The 23,217-nt window shown below is 36.7% G+C and overlaps 1 protein-coding gene across 1 annotated transcript in view; it reads right to left on the bottom strand.

Annotated features, from left to right (window-relative positions):
* Positions 1-23,217, bottom strand: part of LOC145999939 (uncharacterized) — a 33,259-nt gene that overhangs the window by 1,901 nt on the left and 8,141 nt on the right. Inside the window, exons 4-6 of the mRNA XM_083137223.1 lie at positions 19,059-19,256; positions 17,315-17,693; positions 3,502-3,542 (exon numbers count right to left, since the gene is read on the bottom strand). Coding sequence (XP_082993349.1) covers positions 3,502-3,542; positions 17,315-17,693; positions 19,059-19,256 — 618 coding nt within the window. The remainder of the gene's footprint in view (positions 1-3,501; positions 3,543-17,314; positions 17,694-19,058; positions 19,257-23,217) is intronic.

Genomic DNA, 23,217 nt, shown 5'->3' with positions numbered 1-23,217 from the left:
CTACCTCGAAATCCTCCAAGGAAAAATGTTTATTCTCCGCACCTCTTTCATATCGAGAGTGCTAGGTTTGTTTTGTCTTTGAAAACGCTCGCTGGCAGACTTCTGGCACCTCGCCTACGATCCTATCGGGAGAAAATAGCTGTAAGTAGCTGGGGCTGGCTACACGTAACGATAGCAAGGCTTTTTAATGAAGCAATGCAGCTATTGTGGCCAGAAGACATAAAATTTGACAATGTTCTTCTCTTGACAGATGCTGCAGCTTACATGCAGTGGTCTTGCCGTTACCTACCCCAAAATGGTGCACGTTACATGTGTGGCGCATGCGTTGCATAGAATATGTGAAAAGATAAGAGCTCTTTATCCCAATGTCGATAAACTGGTTTCAAATGGGAAGAAAGTTTTTATCAAGTCGCCTAGAAGAATAGACATTTTTAAACAAAAATGTCCTGAGGTTCCCCTTCCCCCTACACCTGTAGTTACGCGATGCAGATGTTATGGCCAGAACTTTGAAAAAAATTGTATCTGTTGTAAATGATCTCGACAAAGAAGAATTCTGCAAGCACTGTTGATGGAGCCCTCCTTAAAAGTCGAATTGGCATACATCTCAACAAACCTGTCCATTCTCTCTAATTCCATATGAAAGCTTGAATTGTCCGCAAACACTTTGGCAGCTTCCATTGGTGAAGTCCGTATAGTAGAAACGAAACTGAAAGAACTCACTGGATCTAAATGTCTAAATGTACAGAATTTTTGGGTAAAAACCAAGGTTTTCAAACATTGTGCCAAATTGCATGTGTTTTGGAAGGAGGTGAAGTAGAGGAAGAGGAAGCTTTGGAAAACTTCAGCGTTAGTGACATTTCGTGTTTCAAATATGCAAGAATTGTTTCTTGTGACGTGGAGCCATCTTTCTCACAATATAAGATGCTTTTTACAGATAATCGTCACAGATTTACAATGGAGAATTTGGAAAGAACTATGGTGATCCACTGCAACTCTTCCAAAAAATAGCTCGCTAAGAGGTAATCATTTAGAAACTAATTTCAGGTGTTTAAAATGCATGTTATAGTTTGTTTTTGTTACCAAATGTTTTTATTTTTGTCACATATTTTCCTGTTTTTATCACATATTTTCAACATTTATGACACATAAAAAATAAATATTTCTGAGTTTTTTAGCACATAAAGTTCCGTTCCCTACTAATAACACATGTTTGACCTTTGCATATATAAAGGGTGACCCTTTCTAAGAGACCCAAATGTCACCTTACTCCCACATAGTACACCCTGAACTGCATTGTTGCAGACTAACAAAGGCTCTGCTAGTATAATCCTGTGGGGTTTGTGTTGTGTCCCTTCATCCATTTTTATCTGTAAGGGTACAAGGGGTGACATTCTGGTAAGGCATCTAAAAAGTCAACCTCCCTTCTTCGTAATACATCCCGGTAACTGCTTCTAGCAGGCCAATGAGGCTACCTGGATAATCATCTGTGGATTTGTGTCTGTCCTTATGTATGCTGAGTGCCCCTTTACAGCCTGTTTTCAATAGGTAACAATATTTTAGTCCTCAAGAGATAGTAGTTTTGGTTCTTTTTAGTAATGAATAGAGCCCGGATTTGTAAGCGAAATGCATATTCTTTTCCAGACTTCTAATGGTAAGGAGAAAGGTTATACTTCGTATTACATACCTTGGCGAGCTATTTAACTAAGGTTGAAAGTGCTTATAAATGCTTATTTCTGCAGGAAACGGTTATGCTTGCTTATTTATTTTATGATTTTGGTTTAAAATAGCATATTTTACCCAAATCTGTCATATTTCAATCCTATTTCAATCACACAACGGCATTGGGATGACAAGATCAATGCTTCTAAATAGCTGCACGGGAGAAACGGCATCCAAGAAAAGATACAGTGCATCCAAAATCATTTTTCCAAATCACCTGATATTATAATACAGTTGAAAGCTCGAAATAATCCATTGCAACATTCGCTTTCTCTTATTGATGAAATTTCAGTAACGTTGCCTTCAGAAACTCACGGGGTTGCTAAAATTGAGTCCGACAAGCTCAGTCAGTATTACTGAAAAATCCCAGTTACAAGACACTGTGTCAAATTTATAAAAATATTTCTGGTGAAGAAACAAAACATTGAAGAGGAATTCACCGAAGAAGAACTGTGGTGTTTTTCACATGTGCCTGTGATGTCATGCTACATGGAAAGAACATTTTCACTGTACAAATCATTCTTCACTGACAGACACAGGAGCTTCACACAAGAAAATCTCAGGATGACCTTCCTTACATACTTTAACAGCTTTGAATAAGGTAAGAGATCTAATAAACAAATGCTTTTTCAGATTTTCCTGTATTCGTTTATGCTTATTTTGGTGCTTATAAATCCGGGCCCTAGTAATGAATGACTGGTTTTAAAAATTGAGTTAGAAAGTTTTTACACACCTATTTTATTTTCTTATTACGGTGCTCCTCAATTTTGTTTTAGTTAAGAGGCTTATAGGACCTCCCTGATGGTGCAGTGGTAGCATTGTAATCAAGGGTTCTCGGGTTCGATACCTGGTGGAGGCACATAGTTGTTCAGATTCCACTTTAAACTATAGGTCCGGTCCCAATTAGCCTTACTGTGCATACAATGGACTTAAAATGCCAAATCACCCAAGTTAAGGGGCTTATCATGTCAGGCAAAAATAACCTATGTGCTAAAATGCCCATAATTTAAACATCATTCATCATTCATCCTCACTTTCGTAAAAATCGAGCGAAAAATGCAGGCTCAGCCAGGCATACTGTGCCATTGCTCTACCAACTGAGCTACTGAGAAACTAGACACTGTCTGTGTCACCAGCATTTCAAAGGCAACAGATCCCGTTGCTGCTACTACCTGCTCTGCACAGGTAAAACAGCTGTAGTGAGAAATCAGAGGAAGCCACGGATGGCCCGGTAGCTCAGTTGGTAGAGAAATGAGACCCTATTTTGAGTCCTGTGCATGCCAAATTGTAAGGTAATCCTCATCTTCATGATTAGCCCAAAATTGGCAAAAAAGTGAAGTGAAATATAAATCAAGCAATCAATATGAAATGCAAGGATGTATAAATCCCAATATTTTTCAGGTTCCATGGTGTCTGACAGTAAAGTTGTGACAAAAATGTTCTTTTTTTGGGAGGGAGCGATAATGTATAAATTTCACCTCCCTTTAAAGGCCCATCATTGGGGGGTGGGGGCTGATCTCACCTTTCTATGGAAAATAGTTGTCCTACAATTTTTTTCGTACATTTAAAAAATGCACACTTGGAAAAGCCCCCATCTGTAAAGGTTACCATCCACTAAAGGTTAAACTTGTATTAACTTTGACAGAGCACCACATGTGTGATCCATTAAGCAAAGAAATTGTCAAGTCAATATACACAAATACATCTTAGTGGTGAAACAAGTTTTCGGTATAATTATGAAAAATAATTCATACTTTTATGATACTGTTAAAAAATACTTACACACTGGTATTCCTCTTCTGTTTCATTTTGTATGGTACTATCTAAAACAAAGAAAATGCCTATGACATGCACATTCGAATTACTAGAATCGACTAATCTAATATAATCAACATTAATAGTTTTTTTAAAAAAATAACCAACAAAATCATTAAAGTAAATTCACATTCACCACATTGCCAAGATTGAAATGATTGTGGATGTCTATGGAGAATGTTACATACATTTTCTTTAACATGGATCATTAGCCTGCCGTTGGTCGACATGTTAGCACTGCGCTAACATTGAAATTCATCTGCTTATATATCTATTGTAAAATACGAAAGCTCTGCCAGATGCAGTCTTTTGTTTTATTACAGTTGGGAAAATGGAATAGAGTGGAGCATTCCCTTCCGTTATTAGGAGCTGTGCAGTGATCTTGTCAGCAAATTGTCAAAATGTTAGAGTGACGCTCACATGTCGACCAACTGAGCGAGTTTTTTTATTTTTCAGCGATGCGCAAAATCGTGAAATGGGAAAAAAAGATGCAATTTTGAACATTCTGCACATAACTACACCCCCAATGATGAAATATGCATGAGTTTTATTCGCGAAGTAATGCGAAATGTGTGCTTTTCCATGAAATAACCGTGAAATATCATCAAATTAAGTAGAAAACACGCAAAAACCGGCAATCGAGGTTGTGCGCTCAAACTGTCGATTTGTAACGAAACATTTGCCTAAAGTTTCCTACCACTTGCAGTTGAAGAACGTTTTATCTTCGATCACATCAGGAAGACACTGCAAATTGGGATTTCCCATGCACATAATCTCAGTTCGAAAACTTCGCTCCCTGTCGAGCTGCATTCTACTCAACTTCCAGTTTCATTGAACTTGCTAGCTGTAGCAGCGATAAGATTAGTCTGTTCCTGCACATCAAGGGAAACAATGGTGTCATTTGTGTTCAGTCATGAATGAATTTTGTTTATCATCATGTGATTTTCAACATGTGTTTGTGTATGTGCAGTAGTGATTATTTTATTTGTTGGACAGCAAGGATATCCTTTAAATACATACAATGAATAAATCACTTTGAGATATGCAATTTAGAAATGAAGTGATTTTGTGTTGATGTTTTCTTTTTGTGTTGATGTTTTCTTTTTAGTTGGACAGCTAAGTACTTGTGTATGTGTACAGTATATAAAAATGAAGTAGTTTATCAATTTATAGCTCTTTTGTATGTTGTTTCCTCTCATAACGAAAAAGTGTGTGCCAATTTTTTTTTCCACCGCTGGTATATACCGCTGATCTAACATTTTATTTACCGCTCTCTTCACTTTTTATTTACCATAAATTTGTCTTCCTAATGATGGACAATACTCATATATTGCAATGGTTAATGGACGATAGAAACTATGAAAGTATACGGGAGGAGCAGTGTGATATTCTTGATTCAGAAGATAGTGATGTGGAGCAGCCAGGCATAAGTGATCATGACAGCAGCAGTGAAGTATCAGCCATCGAAAATGACCATCAAACTCAAGAAATTTTTGTTCATGGACCGCAGTACACTTGATGTGACGAAACAACAATGTGGTATATTCACATAATGAATAAAAAAATGACATTGAGAAGCAAAAAAGATAAACGAAATTTGAAAAAATGGAGGTGATAAAGTCATTCTAACATGTCGACCAACACTGAGTTAAAATACAAGAAATAAATATTTATACCAAAACTATGCTTGTGTAACTTCTACTTTAACAGCATGTAAAAATGTCCCAAAGAGAAATTGTACCTGGACCTATTAATTAAAAGATAACAAGAATTAGCCACTGTGCCATCAGGCATGTTCTAGGTGATTCATGCAATAGTCAAGTGTAGATATATTTAATTCCATAACTCTTTGTTAAAACACTTGTAAAAAATAAATAGAACCCCATAATGTAGATGAGATGTGCGAATTTTTGTCCTGGATAAGATGTATAGCAAGGAAGTTCTTTTGACAAATAATGTAACACCATTGGTTATGTGAAAGCTGGGGCCACATATTAGAAATAGGTTATACAGATGTGAATGCTCCTATACCCCCCGTGGAAATCATTTGTCGTCTGCTAGCGTGCTTCTTCCGCCTGTCGCTGCAGCGCTAGTATCGCCAGGAGTGTGACGTCACATGCTTTCGTCATGCCGTTACCATGACAACACACAGCATTCTCGGAACCACCGTTCCTCTGCTTTGAGTTTCCCTTTTCGTTTCGTTCAAAGAAATACGCCAATATTTTATATTTTGCACAAATAAATTCATTTTTATTAAGTAATTAGAATGTCGTGAAAAGTAATAAGAATAATATTTTGTTTTCAATGAGTTCCTAAAGTAGCTACATTTTAAGGCAAAAACAAATAGCTAAATTTCTCTGAAAAATTCTGTTCATAATGCATATCAGCTTTTCTTTTTCCGCACGAGAAACATTCTAGACGAAAAAATACTTCCACATACAGCATGGTAAGAGTTGCCAGATTTCCCTTCTTGCCACTGAACAGGTACATAAGAACCAGTTACACTAACACACAGGTAATATATTTCATACATTTAAATTCACATTACATATTACATTGAAATAATATATAATTTTTCACAGGAACAAAACAAAATTGCACAAAAGGATATTTGGCAACCCTAACCAAGAGTATGTATTTCATAGTTCTACACATTGTAGAAAAAAAACCTACAACAAACTGCACAGACTATAACTGTATGTTTGCAAAACTGTACCATAAAATAAAACATTTGAGACTCCATTGCATTACATTAGTAACAGAATGCAATTTCTGATCATACTAGTTGCAAAAAACTAGCAGAATCCATCATGAAAAATTTACAGGATTCAACAGGTGGGCTTCATGTGATGCCAGGATTTGCACAGCCCATCTTGTGTCATGTGCAAGGCAAAATAGTGAACTTCTGTTTGAACTACATTATATATAATGAATAATAATTACTATAATAGCAGAAAAGTGCATTGAATTCAGGATTCAAGAATGTGAATATTGCACCAAGTACATTATAAACAAGGTTCAAATCTCCAGCCCAATTGCTTGAATTCCATATGTTTACAAGATTTGGCCTCCATCATGGCTTCTCAAAGCCACAATGCAATAGTTTGTGATGTAGGTGAAACATGCTCATAACCTAATAGCAAATCACTGCAATTGATGAAAGCACTCGCAAATAAAACGTGGGTGAAATGAAAATTTTGTAAAGTATTAGGCAAGATAGGTTTCAATCCATTTTTTAAAAAAAATTCTAACCTCTAATTCACAGAGAACTAAGTTACGTCCCTTGCCTACTGATACCTGTAATTATATGAACATCCAACTGCACTTGCAAAAATCAATGCAGTACTTCTGGAAAAATTAAATTTTATTTGCACAAAATGAGCAAGGTCACGGCATGAGAAACTGCATTTGCCATCATACTTGGTAGCAGTTTCAGAACAGATCACATGGCCTCCCTGATGGCGCAGTGGTAGCGTCGTTGCATTGTAATCAAGGGGTCCCGAGTTCGATACCTGGTGGAGGCTCACAGTGATTTGGATCCCACTTTAAACTGTAGGTCCAGTCCCGATTAGACTAACTGTGCATAAAGTGGACTTAAAACACCAATTCAATCAATCGAAACAGATCACAGGCAAGTAATCTATAAATTCTTTATAGACTTTGACATGTGGAAAATAATTTAAGGCGAGGAAATACAATTATGCACCAATTGTGCATTTATTTCAGTATCGCCCGAATGGGCACTGCTACTAAAACAAACCCTGGGTGTATCCAAGAGTATGAATTTCTCTCCATGTTTCAAGTGCAAACATTTTGTTATGTTGATTATTAAGCTAGACACGATGTTTGAAAAATATGATGAATAATAATTTTCGGAATCCCATGTATTCCTTATGGGGAATCAACTTCAACATCAAGTTACGGCTAATCAAATGGAAGTTTCGACTTTTCCGCTGGTGAAATTCATCTTCAAACTGCCCTCTTCCCGTTGACATCTCTTTCTATTCCATCGGAAGTTTTATATTCACAAGAGAATGAATCAAATCATACTCCCATATGATCAATGCTTTTATCCTTGCCTCCTGGCAGTGTTGCCAAACCTGATGGGCATAAAAGAACTAAATTTCACCTTAAATGGAGTTAAAACTGACTCTCATGGAGCTAGATTTACGATGGCTGGATAAAGTGCCTTCTAGGGTAATGTTAGTTGTCAAAGGGGTGGGGCACTGCTATTATCGTTAACTCTAAGTTGATGACAATTTATTCTTAGTTTTCAACATCTACATCCGGTGGCATGGCCCATCTCAATCCACCAATGGTGGTATGAAATCGAAAGTAAAGAATTCCCTGACGACAATATTATGTCAATTTCATGTCTAACATTGTGCTATAAAGAAGTAACTGGGGAGATGAGAGAGAGTGGGTCACGTCACGTGCAAAATGTATAATTATGACGAAAGGTGGTATATGTGGGTCGGAACCAGAGATGGCATCATAGTGGGGTACGGGGGGTGGGCGTCCCAGTTCACAGCCGAACGAGTGCACGAAAGATTGATTGATTGATTTAGTTTATTTTACTTCACGTTTTGTGCCTCTTGGCTAATTTGTGAAGATGGGGATGAGTGATGAAATTGATGAATGGACATTCGCAAACAACCAAGCCCGAGCAGGATTCGAACCCGGGACCATTAGCATAGCAGCGCGATGTGCTAACCACTCGGCCACAGGGTCCGGCTAGTGTGCACGAAAGAGCCAGATCTGGCTCCAAGGGAGCTAAGTTGGAACACTGCCATGGATGGAAGGGCTTGGGAAGACTCCCGTGGAAATTGTATCGCATGCCCTTAATAGGAATAGAAGGACCTTTTCAAGATCATGTACCTGATATTCACACACAAATGCAAGGTTATATACATTCTGGATTGAAATATTTGCAATGAACTGATTTCATAGTTTAGCCAACCTATCAAGGAGAACATTAAAAGACCTAACACCCCTCACATATGAAGTAGATGACAGTAATAGAATAGCTGTTCGCAATCATATAGGAGTATATGGAATACAAAAATGATTATCCGGAAAACACGCAAACAGTAATTACTAAGGTTGAAGTATGCGTTAAATAGGATGTTAAAATGCACGCATACCATGATTAGCTCGGAATACAATTACAGGAACTTGGACTTATTTCTCTCATTTTAGTAGCCCACTTTCAAAACCTACATGTACACAAAATTATGGCACAAGCCTTATGTTGTACTAGTGAAAATGTATCTAATGATATGGAACTGGAGAGATTCAGGTGACTTGTGCACAAAACAGAATTCATACAGATATTTTATGTTACTCGCCTCTACAGTATATTCACAGCAAACATTATGGCATGAATTGAATTTATTTGCAAAATGAATTTTCTTACCATGGATGCTGATCACTAAGGTGTTTTCTCACGGCAGCTCCTTAAGATTCGCTTGAAATATGTTGCTGTGAAAAAAGTGCACTGGGCCTTTGGTACATACCAGTAAAGTACTATTCAAAAATTTCTCTCCCTCATGTTTCACTTAAAACAAACCACAGAAAGATGGAATTTGAATTTCCGAGAAGGAATTGTAAATATTTTCTCACAAGTTGGAATGAGGTTTTTGAAAGAAGGGAAATTTTTGAAAACTAATTTGCTGACAGACCTTCAGTAATGCAACAAAGCAAAAATAGCAATTCCTACCTAAATAATTCCAAGTTACACCCCCCGTCTGCATGTATTATTTTATATTTGATGCTGAAGGATAGAAAGAGGAAATATGCATACCTAGCTACTTTGCCATTATATTAATCATGATTCCACTCTGATTCTCAATTATCACATTCTATGCTATACAATTGGTTTGAAATGAATAACAATTTCTATTCAGTTGACCAAAAGTGCCATCACTACATCAAACTTTTAGAAATTGTGGTTATTTATGGGGTAGTTATATGAAACAAAATTCCATAATTGCGAACTGCAAATGCAGAAGAACAAAACATAAAAAGCAAAGTGCATTGCACATTTTTCTTTCCATCCTATGATCATATCAACTTAAAATCAACAAATCGCTTACATCACATTATTAACTTCATGCAGAACATATTGCAACGTGCAAGACATATCATCGTTCAAATGCCGAAACCATGAGTGTGCAAAATTTGACTATTTATTTAACCTAGTACAGTTGCTCATCAATATTTGTGATACATTTACATGGTGTAATAAACAGTCCCAATGACAACATTTAATCAAATGCAAAAGTTATTAATAATCTTGGATATTGACTAAAATGCTTTTATCTGAAAAGTAAGATTTAGCACTTTCGTGCTTTTGGCATTGGAGCGGCAATATCCATCCATAAAGAACTTATTTCTTCTGGGGGCAAAAAGAGACATGTTAATGTAACAGTTTGATTTTATTTTTAAAATAAGGGAACGCATAGCTGTTTTAATTCACACAAAACATTGCTTAACATAGCATCCTTTGTGAAAAATAGACCCTTGATATTACATTACAACTTGTAGAGATGCTTGTACTACAATTTTTGAATTTTAAAAAATTCCACTCAGTTTGAAATAATTACTGCTAATATGTCACCATTAAAGTAAATATTTGAAACAGGTTTTCAGCAATTGAAATAAGAACTAGTGACATAATTTGCATGCAAATTTTGTTATTTCACTTTGTTGCAAAAAAAAAAACAACTGCTTTTTTGACACCATCACTCAACACAATTCAGAAAACAACTTACTGTTACTAATTAGCAGTTACCTCCATAGAATAGCCCACATACTACACTGTAAAATTTATTGTTTAGTTTGGCTGACTCTTTATTAGACTGAGAATATGTCTGCCCGTCCAGACCACTACACAAGCTGGAACCTTGGTCACCCCTTCCAGGCATTCTGCCTTTCATATTAATCTGCCTCCCCTACAAAGCCAATACAAGTAATCATGAATCAACCACCACTGATCGGGTAAAAAAAAAAAAATTACAACATGAATTACAGCAGGTGATGTTCATAGAACATTGTCAATAAAAAAATTGGGTGACCATTGCTTTTACCTGTGTCATTTCATTGGTGTTTTGCATTTTTGTTAGCAACAAACATGGGTGAACGCATACCTGGCCAGCAGAAATACTCAAGTTTGTTTTCAGAAAAAATATATATATATATCTTTGTTTCTTTACAATCATGTTGCCCATGGCGGCAGAAAGAAAGTTATTCAACTAAAGACGAGAGAAGAGGTTCTCTGTCGGAAACATGCCTGTTGAATAAGCATAGGTAAAAGCACCACACAATGGATAAGTTTAATGAACTTTGCATGCTAACTTGTTTATCATGAGAGAAATCAACTTAAAAGCGACTATTTGCAACCCTTCAACTGACACTAAATGCATGTCAACAGCACCACTATGAAAGCCACATTTTTACCGAAACCCACAACAAAATTTTCAACAAGATACTAGTACTCAAATATTACTATTGAACTGAAAGCTCAAAATTTGAAATGATTATACTAAGAATTCTACATTTACTAAACATTACCTTCGTGGTTGAGTGCATCTAGTTATAAACTAATAACGATAGTAATAAGCATGCCAGGCTTGAGTCCTGACATTCAACTTTATTTACAGTGCCCTTTACACTGGGTAATAAATGTCATTTCACTGGGTCATAGATGTTATTTCACTGGGTAATAAGTACTTTTACTAGCTGATAAAAATCAGTTTACTGGTTTTTTTATGTCTCAGCTGCCTTGACTGTTTCCTTTGTACGATACTTAACTTAATTTCTCTGTTCATTTTCTTCACTCTCTTGTATATGTAAAGCTTTACAAATAAAGCAGTTAGAAAGTGTTTAATGTTATGGCAAGCATGACCACCAAGCCACGGAATTGCCACCTGGTGCAGGTCATAAAAAGCTTTGCCAACTCCAGTTTTCTTTAGCAGATTGGCCTTTGCTTCATGAGCCACTCTGATAAATTCATGAAGAGTTTTTACCACATTTAGTGATGGACATTGAAGCTTACCAGGATACTCCTTAAAATCAATGAAAATACCACTAAATAGCAATTCTTCTTTAGAGCCCTTTAGCAACTGGAGACAAGCAGTACATTTCTTTAGAAACGCTGATGATTTGCACACAAAGTATCCAGCAATATACACCACGACATTTTCTTCTAATGGACCATGGTCACAGTAAACTATGGATGGCATTTCAGAAGAAAATGACCCTGTGGCCTCAATGTCTGATAATCCCACATTACTTACTCCTGGAGCATCAGGAAAAAGTGAAGTGGCAATCTTCTGGGACTGAGTTGGACACATTGAGGCCAACAGAACATCATTTTCAGCTTCACAGTTCATTAAGTCAGAACGCCTCAACAAATTGTGTGCAACCACAGCCTGCATGGAGCTCTGGAATTGCAAACAATTAGGATTGTCATTGTTGCCACCTTTCCTTCTTATCGAACCAAAAGTGTTCTCAAGACAATCCTGGTTGAGACGCCTGGTTAACAGAAACTCTAAACCTTCATTTCTCAAATCCTCCCATACTTGAATGACCGCAGAGATTGTCAACAACCAACCTTTTTTACAAGGTGGTGCCGGCACTCGTTTCTATCCACCGGTATTGCTCCTTCCAAAACTCAACATCCCGTGACGTTGAAGGCACAGCCCTGGCCAACACCTTGTCGTGGTGAAGACCGCAACTATTCAATGAATCCCACAACTGATCCATTCTACCACAAAATTCTGCAGTGAAAGCTGCCCCTGATTGCAAGCAGCCAACAGAGTGGAAGAGGCAAATGCCTGCTGCTACAGAGTGGCTCAACACTTGGGCTGCTAATGACACCCTCATTGACCTCAACCCACTAACTTCAATATGCCGCTTTGTTAGTCTTGGGCAGGTCCTGAATTGCAGACTAGAATCCACTTCATAAAAATTACGTAGTGATCCCATGAAGCAGATTTCTCTAGCATTTCCCCAAACAGTACCTTGTAGTTTTGGAGATAGTTGCATACTGATTTTAGCAGGTGCAGAGGGTTATGGAGGGTGAAAATTTTGCGGCTGTTGTGTTCAAAGAATGGATGATCTGGGGATGCATTTAATTCTCTGAACAGCCGCTGATTGTGAACACCGTGGTCGCAAACAACAGCTACCAATGTCAATCCGGCTTCTGCTATCTTTGTACAAGCCTCTTTGAGGAGAGGCTGCAATGCAGAAGCAGGAGCACCATTAGTACTAAAGAAATAAGCAATGGGTTGCTTCCAGTTGCTACAAAGGCCCCTGACCATGAACACAAGTGCATTTGTTGCTAGCCTTGGTTCATGATCTAGCTTCAATGTCGGACCATAATCTACGTACCCTTCAATCAAATTATACTTAGCATTATACTCCACACCAGATTTAAGTGCCATTTCATCAAAAGAAAGGACACACATTTTATCTCTGGGAGATGGTTTTTTTGCCACAACACTCATAGTATTCAGGACTGTTGGACAAAATCCGGGACATTGTGTCAAACTTGAAATAGATTTAACTACGGTCCTCCTACTTGGCAAACTCAGAATGCATGACAGTGGTCTATAGGCAGCTGGACTATGTAAATAGACACTTAAAGCTAATGTTTTGTCTCTCATAGACCAACAACGACCCTTAGGGGACCGACCACTGGCAATAATTTGACCCTCTATAAACTTGTAAAGAGTCACTGATAACATGTTCCTTAGTTCTTGTAAAACACATTTTTTACTGGTAGTTTTGAAATTTGTTGGATTCATAATTCTTCTTTTAAGTTTTGACACAGCTACACGTAACTGTCTAATTTTTCGTGTCTTTGGAGTTGTCACTGAGGTTTTACAATCACCGAGATTTTCAAAGCTTAGTGTACTGAGTATTGGTTCACTATAATTATTAAAACTAGATGATGTACTGGGTGTTGGTTCACTATAATTATTAAAGCTGGTTGATGTACTGGGTGTAGTCACTGAACAGTCTCCTACAGGCACACCGGAATCTAAATCACTGGGGTTATACACTGGCAGGTTGTCAGAACATATATCACTGGGTTTAAAACGTTTCAGTGATGGTTCCGACTGAACCACCACCTCATCTAACGTGGGAACAGCAGTTCTGACAACTCTGTTCTTAAAGCTTGAAGGGAAGCACCACTCTGCGAAATGGAGAGAGCAGATGAGATAACGTTCATGCAAATATGAATAATTAGCACCTGCAGGTCTTCCCTTCTATGTGCCTCCAGCCAAATCCTGGATCTGAAATCAATAATGAAAATCTGTCTACATTTTAATCAGTTAAAAACAAATAAATATATATAATCCTACATCACTAGTGTGGTTGCAAAGAATTAAAACATTAGACTGAGTATTCTTAATGGAAAATGTTGGATAAGCCAAGAATAGCTTCACCGTCACCACATTCTATCTAGTTTTGGGTTTGTTTTACATCCACTTCATGCACAGATTAGACCTCACCCACAGTTTAAGATGGGACACAAATCACTATGTGCATGCATCCATCAGATATCGAACCCTGGACCCCTAGATTACAAGGTGGTAGAGCCACCACTAGACAATTGCAGATGCATCCTCCCTCCCTATTATTCCTTGAAAAATTTTAGTGAGTGTACAGACACACATGTGGAAGCTAATCTTCAGTTTCAAAGCCTTGCTACAGTGACAGCTTCCAGATTTTCCTTTTTTATTTTAGAACTAACCCAAATAACAACTTCATGTTAATTACTCGAAATCCATAATTAGGAATATCATCAATAAGAATTTTTTTTCAAAGATGATATAAAATATTCAATTTAACTTTATGAAAAATGTTTCCGAGAATAACAAAAATATATTTATTTTAGCTCTCACAGGTCACATGAAATAGTTTGTGGATTTGGGGGGGGGGTGGGAGGGATTTGGTTATAATATTAGGCTTGGCCAATAAATATGTTGAAAGTTACAAACCCTGTTCACATGTCCAGATGAACATCTGCCTTACATACAGTTTTATTCATAATAGTTACTCATGGACTTAGTATGCCATTCGCATGATGCAAGTAAGAATTACAGTAATTTTTAATTGCATTTTAGTTCATTAAAAGTAAATATTTATTTGTAGCCAAAAACGTAAATTAGCCTTTTTTGTCTAAATTCCCCCGGTTGTAACTTTGTTATCCATGGAGCGTCAATCTTATTATTATTATTTTTTCAGGTACCTCTCAGAGTATACACTTTACACTGTAAATATAACTTTCTTTCGGGTCTCCTACAAGAGATATTAGGGGCCCAAATTTTGAAAAAAAAATATTAAAAACTAGCATTTTCAAAGAGCTTCAACTAAAAGAGGAAACTAATCACAGAGCTCAAAAATTTCCTGCTAAAACTTTGAAGTTATATGTTTTTTTCTTTTTCTTTTTTTCAAAACAAAACTACTAAACAAAACAATTTTTTTAAAGCTTGAAATTAGAATAGGTTCCAAACCACCTTGCCTCTGCTGGAGATTGAACCTGGAACTACTTGATTACCCTAAAGCCATCGGTCAGGTCCTTTCTTACATACAAAAAACTCAAAAGAAGCACCTTTTTTGGATCCCTCATCCACACATGCCTACACTATAATTCTCTGCTACCCACTTTCAAGGTTCCTATCTACAAATTTTCCCAGTAGTTAGGTTTCATTGCATTATTAACCACAGACTTTCCTCCATCATGTTTACATGTAAGCTACAAACATCTTTCCAAGATGCCTCACATTTACGAGGATGGTCAACTGCACAACCAACATTACAATTCATCAAAAATGTGTAACAATTATTAAAAAAATGAACAGTTACCATTCACACACCCAAATAAAAAGAAGAGCCCAAGTTTGTTTTATTGCAATTTCATCATGGTACGAATGCAATTCTACTATATCACGCTTCTACGATATTTACTGTCGCTTGTCCACAGATAATATCTTGTCCATGAGAAGTGTGTAAGGTAATTTTCAAGTTGTTTTATGTTGAAAAAAAATTAGGCTAATCGGGATTGGACCTACAGTTTAAAGTGGGATCCGAAACACCATGCACAAGTTAACTTACACAATAAGAACTTGGGCCGTGTGCCGAAAAATTATAAACTTTCAGAGAATAATTTTTACATTTTTAGGCATCTTATGAGTGTACACCCTCTATTATTAATAATCCAAATTGTGCATGTTTAAATGCATGTGTTTCATTAAAACAATGGTAGGCCTAATCACAAAAGAGAAGTAAACTTACATGATTGGTGGATTCACAATTATTATTTCTTTGCGTTTTTATACAACTTATATCATATAATCTGTGACTTATATTTCACTACGCATGGTTTGCAGCGACCACGCCGTAATAATTGTAAGCATTCGGAAATATACAGAATTGTTTATGTTTAAACATACCTGGCTGGGTCTCTTGGTATTCAAACGAAACTCCAAGAGCTCGCTGCGTTCCTCCTCACACCAAACATTTCCGACTGTCGTTCTTCTCAGACATTGGAAACTGCTGAAAACACAAAAAATGGGTAGACAGACACGAATACTAAAGACCGCGTATAGCCACCACGACCTCGTACGTTAACAACAAGAGCAACAAGAGAGCACAGATTTGATAACGTAGGCAACCCGAGATTCTCACTATTCCAGATTTTCACGCAAGTTCCGAGATTCTCGCAATTCCTGGGATTCGTGTTTCGTCCGCCTGTCATGGCAGTTCTAGTGTCGCCCCAGTTACTGGAAAAGCCGCCTGCTTCCCCCTGGCTGGCGCATAGCCTGGATTATTTTTTCAGAAGGGATAAGGGGGGGGGGGGCAATCTTCAATAAAAAGAACGACTGGACAACTGTTAGGGAAATTAGTAGTGAAATAACAACTCTCAATATATCTACCATTATGCATATCAATAGGAACTATTGTATACATAAAAAGCTTCTATTTGAACCATTAATGCAACTGGATATAGGTATTTTAAATTATAATATTTGGTTCAAAATTATGTGTTTCGGCCTTCCATCACATTCATTTCCAAACTCAAATTCTAGCCTATATAAGCAGACCATCGTTCTATGTGCCAGAGATAATTTGGCAAAATTTCAGTTGCCTGGCTATGCTAATGTGTTGTCTCCATGTAAACCTACTGGTATAAATAAAGAAAATTAATTTAAAACTGCATAGTAATTATGTCCATTTCAAACAAAGAAATTTTCAGTTATATAATTGTTCCTTGACAATTTTACATTTATTATCTTTTTTTTTATGAAACAATGTTTAGAAAAATCAATATTTCTGATTGAAAAATTATTTATAGAGTATTTATAGAGTTAAATTTGGTAAGCTTCTGGATGAATACAGTATTCTGTTATATCACTAAAAAAATATTTAACGATGAAAAGGCTTGTGGTTAGTTCAGTGTTAATTTTGTTTGTTCCCGAGATTTGTATACTTGTGATGAATATGTGAATCTTGCTACTAAATGTCCTGGGCAGGTAAATTTATACACAAACATAGAACATGAAATTTTGTGAATTCGACCATTGTTGCCGATACTAAGACAATTTTGTTCAGGGAGAAGGCATCAAAACATCGAGAACTCTAGCAAAAACATTTTTGTGCAGTGAAAATGTGTAAGAACGTTGTATGGTAAAGAAAAATATGAAGACTCTTAATGTACAAGACATGAGAAATAGTGAACAAATTTCAATGATGTTACAAGTAAACTCACCTGGATTGATATGTGATGGTAAGTGGTTTCTAGTTACAGAACGAAGGATGGATTTCTTCAACATGCAGATTTCCACTTCAAGATGATCAAAATAGTTCAGTAGCTGTGTGCAGTTCTTGCACAACACGTACTCCTCCATCACTACGATTCCACTTTCTTCAACAATTTTGTTCAGTTTGTTCACCAATTTTGTTTTCGTTGCCTCTGTGAGAATGTTTAAGCCAACTACTTCCTTTTCAGCAACTTCACGATTGCAAACAAAGCAATGAAGCTTATTCTTCTTAGTTTGTGCTTCGTGTATATCTACACTACCTTCTTCAGGAGAGGATTGTTCGAAACCACCCTCAACTTGCCCCAAATCCTCTTCATCAATGGTAATCTGGAAATACACACAGATTTAAGATGACCACTCTAATGGCAAGACAAAATTCAAATATAATTCCATGATAAATTTCCCAAATTTCGAGGCCAAATATTACTACCACCTTCAAATGTTCATTAATGATTACCCTGAAAATATGCTATTGGTGGTGAAGGAACCACAATCTTTTTATGCAGCTTCAAGTTCGAAGTTGCCTCTCTCTCATTGGATGATTCCAGCCACTAACAGTAATAGTATGGCAAAATTTACCATTCAGTTTGCCCCAACAGAAGATAATCAATTATCCTTTCTACACCCCTTGGTATAAATATGGCAATTTGCACTAATCACTAAACATGCAAATTATTAAACCTTGAAAAATTTGTGGTGATGAATGATAAAAACATTTCTCCAAATATCAAAGCCTCCTGAACTTCCAAGGAATAAGACTTGAACCTCCTTTACAGTTCTCCTCTTCAAAATTGGGAGTTTTTAGCTTATTTGTTGGTGTTGTGTATTTCTGTAAACACAGTAATGTAAATGTATCCAGTAGAGTCTTAATCCAAGGCACAGAAAGAAACTTGAGTTTTATTCTGCCTGAAACAAAAGACAATTGACCATTCTCTTCAACCAGAAGACGATCGACTATTTTCTTTCACTTCAACTTATCAGGACTTTACTGTATTTGTAAGTAAAAAAAGATCACCACAATGTCTGAATTTCTTCTCCGAGCAGGGTGTCATCCTACAAAAAACACTCACAGAGCCACTTCCTTTACTTGGAATTTACTGAATCCACAACATAAGTCACATATTTTTGTAGCTTAAAAAAGTGTCATTTTGTGCAGAGCGAATATTTACATTTACTTAGGTCAGGGGTTTCCAAACTTTTTTGTTTCACGGCACCCGTAGTGTGTCAAGATTTTTCCACGGCGGCCAAGTCAGAATGTAGGCCTATCGACCACTTGCAACGCTCAATTAGTGATGTTAGATTCCTTGCTTTAAGTTGAAAAATAAACACATATTTCAAGTTCATAAACATTTTATGTGTAAAAAGTAGTAAATAAGCACATATTTGAAATAACTGACATTTCAGTTAAAATATTGGATCATTTTGTGGTGCTCCTGTAAGCCAGCCATGGCACCCCAGGGTGCCGCAGTGCACACTTTGGGAACCACTGACTTAGGTAATATATCTGAGCATGTAGCTCAGATTCCTTGAATTCCTTCAGTAATAAGCTCATAATTAACAAATCTGCAATATGCACATGCCTAAATAATTAGAGTATATTTTAAAAAGTAAAATTAATAACTCAAGACTGATTGTGAAGGGAAAAAAATAAATTAGCATATATTTTCCAAACATTTACTAAAGGCATCATACCTTTTCATTGCTCTGTTTTTTCTGTAATATTCTGGTTGATCTTGTTCTGGAATTTTGATATTCTACTTTCTCAAATGTTTTTCTTCGTACTACATGCTTCTTGCTGCTTGGTGATTGATTTTCGTCATCTGGTATCTGTTTTAAGATCTTAACATACCTCCTCCTCTTGGGAAAGCTTGGTGTATCGTTAGTTTCAACCTGCAAAAGTTACAAACAACAAAGGGTGAAAATAATGGTATCAACATTAAATTGTATAAATGATAAAAGTACTACTAAATTCATTGACCCTGTACAGTTCACACCCCACTTCAAACTGTGGCTCCAGTCCCAATTAATCTAAGGCTTCTAGACATCCCGATTTAGTCAGGCGAGTCCCTTTTTTTTTAGTCCGTGTCCAGACTTTTGTCTGACCTCATTCGGGACGTCAAAGTGTACCGATTTCTTGTCAAGCAATTTTTTCTTTAATTTTCTAGTGTTTACTCAGTCATAATAAACATACAAACGCACATTTTCCAGAAAACATTGTTGATTGCGAAAGATAAAGAAAAAGATAACATGCAAGGAATGGTTTCTTGCATGTTAGTCAGGCAGGGGGGTAGAGAGAGGTTGAGCGTATGCAGTTGTGTTCGTTGGTAGAGGTGGCCGACTGTGTGGGTAATTGTTGTCGGATGGAAAACAAGTTGAACACAACAACCAATGCCGTAAGTAAGTCCTCAAATGTGTGCTGCGTACGTGCACGCGGTCATGCATTGTGACAGGAATAGAGTAGTAAAAACGTCCCATCCCGATTTCACGTTCTGAAAATATGGTAACTATAAATTAGTCTATCTTAGCATAAGTGTATTTAAAACCAACATTTTTTTGGCAGTGATGCGATAAAATTAACTTCAAAAATGTATTGAAAAAAAAAAAAACACTAAATGAGTATATGAGAAATATGAATAAAAATTTGAAGATACCATATAATATCAAACATACAATATCGCAGTTCTTTTGAAGTATGTTCCAAAAGAGCTATCTATTTTTTAACTTTTGGGATAACAAACCTACATGCTTGATCCTGAAAGATTACAAAAGAAACAAAGTATCAACAAACTTTCCTTGAACCAATGAATAACTAAAAAAAAATACTTGTATAAATATTTAAAAAGTTGTCAACAGATGGCAGCACTTCCAACTTAAACCCCACAATTTAACATCATGAATATGGAATGTTCATTAACAACTCAGATGAATCCTAAATCTGTTGTTCAGGCAAAACATACACATCAACGTAGAAATTTTCAGCGAAAAATGCAGGCTCGACCAGGACTCAAACCCGGGTCTCTGGCATACCGTGCCATTGCTCTAACCACTGAGCTCGAGCCGGCATGGCCTGGCCTCGCCTGATATGTGCATTTTTCGCTGAAAATGTATACGTAGTACATCTCCTGTGTGTGCCTAATCTACAATAATTAACATCTCTACGCTGGGAGGAACCAGGCAATGTCGAAGTCTACTGTGTTTCAAAGGTAACAGATCCCGTTGCGGCAGCACTGGCAGAGACTATTCCACTCAGGTAAAACAGCGATAGCGAAAAATCAGGCAAGGCCAGGCCGGCTTGGTAGCTCAGTGGTTAGAGCAATGGCACAGTATGCCAGAGACCCGGGTTTGAGTCCTGGTCGAGCCTGCATTTTTTGCTGAAAATTTCTATGCAGTACATCTCCTGTGTGTGCCTAATCTACAATCACCCACATCTTGTTGAATGTATTTTTCCTATTTTGCATGGCTAATCACAATGATAAGAATCCAGGACCTTCGGCAGCAAGATTGGAAGTTGACCACTGAATGCTCTCTGGCACTCAGGTTGCACAGTTCATTGGGTATCAAGGTTTCCACAGAAAGTTGTAAGGTTTTGCTTACAATGAGCAAGTTGTTTGTCACTCTTAAAAGATCATACAAACATAACCATTCAAGTGACACATTTTATTAACCCTTTACCTGTCAATGTTCCCAATTGGGAACATCAAGTAATTTTCAATTTCAACCATACTGAAACAATTGTTTTTATAGTTTTCTTGTTTTATCTATTAATTTAGGGTGTATATTTACTATTAACAACATTTAATTAATATTTTCATTATTATCGTCTGGAAGGTATACTATGAAATGACACCAAAATTGTTAAAATTGCATTCATAATATTATATATCTTTTATTTACAGCCAAATCAATTACTTTTTCTTCTTCGTACATAATCGGGCAGAACATAATGCTAGTATTACATGAAATGCATTAGAATTGTTTTTTTATTGATTTCGATTAGTCTGGATATAAGTTTATTATCATGTTCCCAAATGGGAAGATTGGCGTTTTGCATGAACAATGGTTACAGACAACAAATAACTCGCACAAAAAACTGAAGAGAAATTTTCTTTTCTCACAGTTGTGAGGCAAGATTGTTTTGTAAATTGGTCAACGATGGAAATAAAATCATGCTTATTGTTGGCTACAAGTATATTTGAAATAATTGTTTTTACATTGTTTGTATAACAAAGATCCCGGCTTGTTTTGTGCCACGTTCTGTTAGCTGCTTCTGTTGATTCATGCCGTCTCGTTGTTATAAAATTCAGTCTTTCAACAACATTTGTACGAACAACATGTCATCGAATAGTTTCCTAACATTGGAAGCAACTTTTCAATATTTGAATGAAATCTTAGATGACAATACTGAAGACATTGGAGATGTAGTGGATATTTGTCAGTTGCCTCCAGAAGAAACTGCAGATCTTACCGATGACGAAAAAATTGATGACAACGTTTTGGAAGAAGTGGTTCCTTCAGATGTGTGTGGTGAATTGGTTGTCACAACTAACGTGGAACAATCTACTCCGGAGTCTTTTCAGCCAACCACATCAAGAAAGGCTAAAGAGGCATCAAGTAAACAGGTAGGACATCCTTCGTGGAAGACGTCTACGGTTATAGAAAACAATTCGCTCCATTGCGATGATTCATTTCAGTGCTTATCCGACAAGCACCCAGAATTACTGCCACTGGAACCTATTGAGTTGTTTCATAAAATTTTACCAGAGACATACCTCGAGCATCTATCTTCAATGACATGCCTATATGCAGCTCAAAAGCGCAAAGTTGTGTCGTTTACCAAAATGACATAGCTCAGTTCTCTGGTTTGCTTCTAATCAGCAGTTATCACAATGTTCCAAGAGAAGATATGTACTGGTCACCAGCAGATGATGTGACTGTACCAATTGTCCCAACTGTGATGCCCAGGCAGAAGTTTCGGGATATAAAGAAATATTTCCACGTTATGGACAATACTCAATTGAAACAAGGGGATAAACTTGGAAAAATTTCACCATTATATGATGAGCTAAACAACAATCTTCAGCAATATGGAATTTTCATAAACAACTCAGCATCGACGAATCAATGGTTCCCTATTATGGGCATCATTCTTTCAAGATGTTCATAAAGGGAAAAACGGTTCAAATCAATAGGTACAGTACGAGAAGGAAGGACTGGTAGATGTCTCTTGGTTCCCACAAATCAGATGAAGAAAAATAAAAGAGGAGAGTTTGACTTTCGATGTGATGGTGATATTTACATGTGTAGATGGAGTGATAATTCCGTAGTCACCTTGGCATACAACTACCACACACACTTGCCATTAGGAACTGCAAAGAGGCACTCTCGCCAATCAAAGAAGAGGATTGATGTACCTGAACCTCACTTAGTACGAAAGTACAATAAAGGAATGGGGGGCGTCAATGTTTTGAACCGTATGCTGTCCAGCTAGAGACCTCAGCTGCGAGGGAAAAAATAGTGGTGGAATTTATTTTCCAATGCTTTGAATGTGGCAGTTGTTGCAGCCTGGATTTTTCTTTTCATTTTCAAATGTGTAAACTACATATATTTAAAATTTGGTATTGCTACATTTTCAATAAAACAAATCATTTTCTCTTGAGTAAAATTGCACAATGATGTTTTCTCATTTCTATACAATTATGTTATTATATTATGTATTTGTATTAGTATTTTGTATTTAGAAGGTTGTAATGTTGTCTCATTCTCTTTAAGCTTATATGTAATATTTCTGTACATTTACTATGCTACTATATAAACGGAAAAGATGCTGGTCCAGTTGAATTATAATTAGAAA

Source organism: Lepisma saccharinum, chromosome 16 (genome assembly GCF_977018435.1).
Source record: "Lepisma saccharinum chromosome 16, izLepSacc3.1, whole genome shotgun sequence".
Classification (NCBI taxonomy): Eukaryota; Metazoa; Arthropoda; class Insecta; order Zygentoma; family Lepismatidae; genus Lepisma; species Lepisma saccharinum.
The sequence above is the reverse complement of the archived record's forward strand: the minus strand, read 5'-3'. Positions and strand labels throughout refer to the sequence as shown.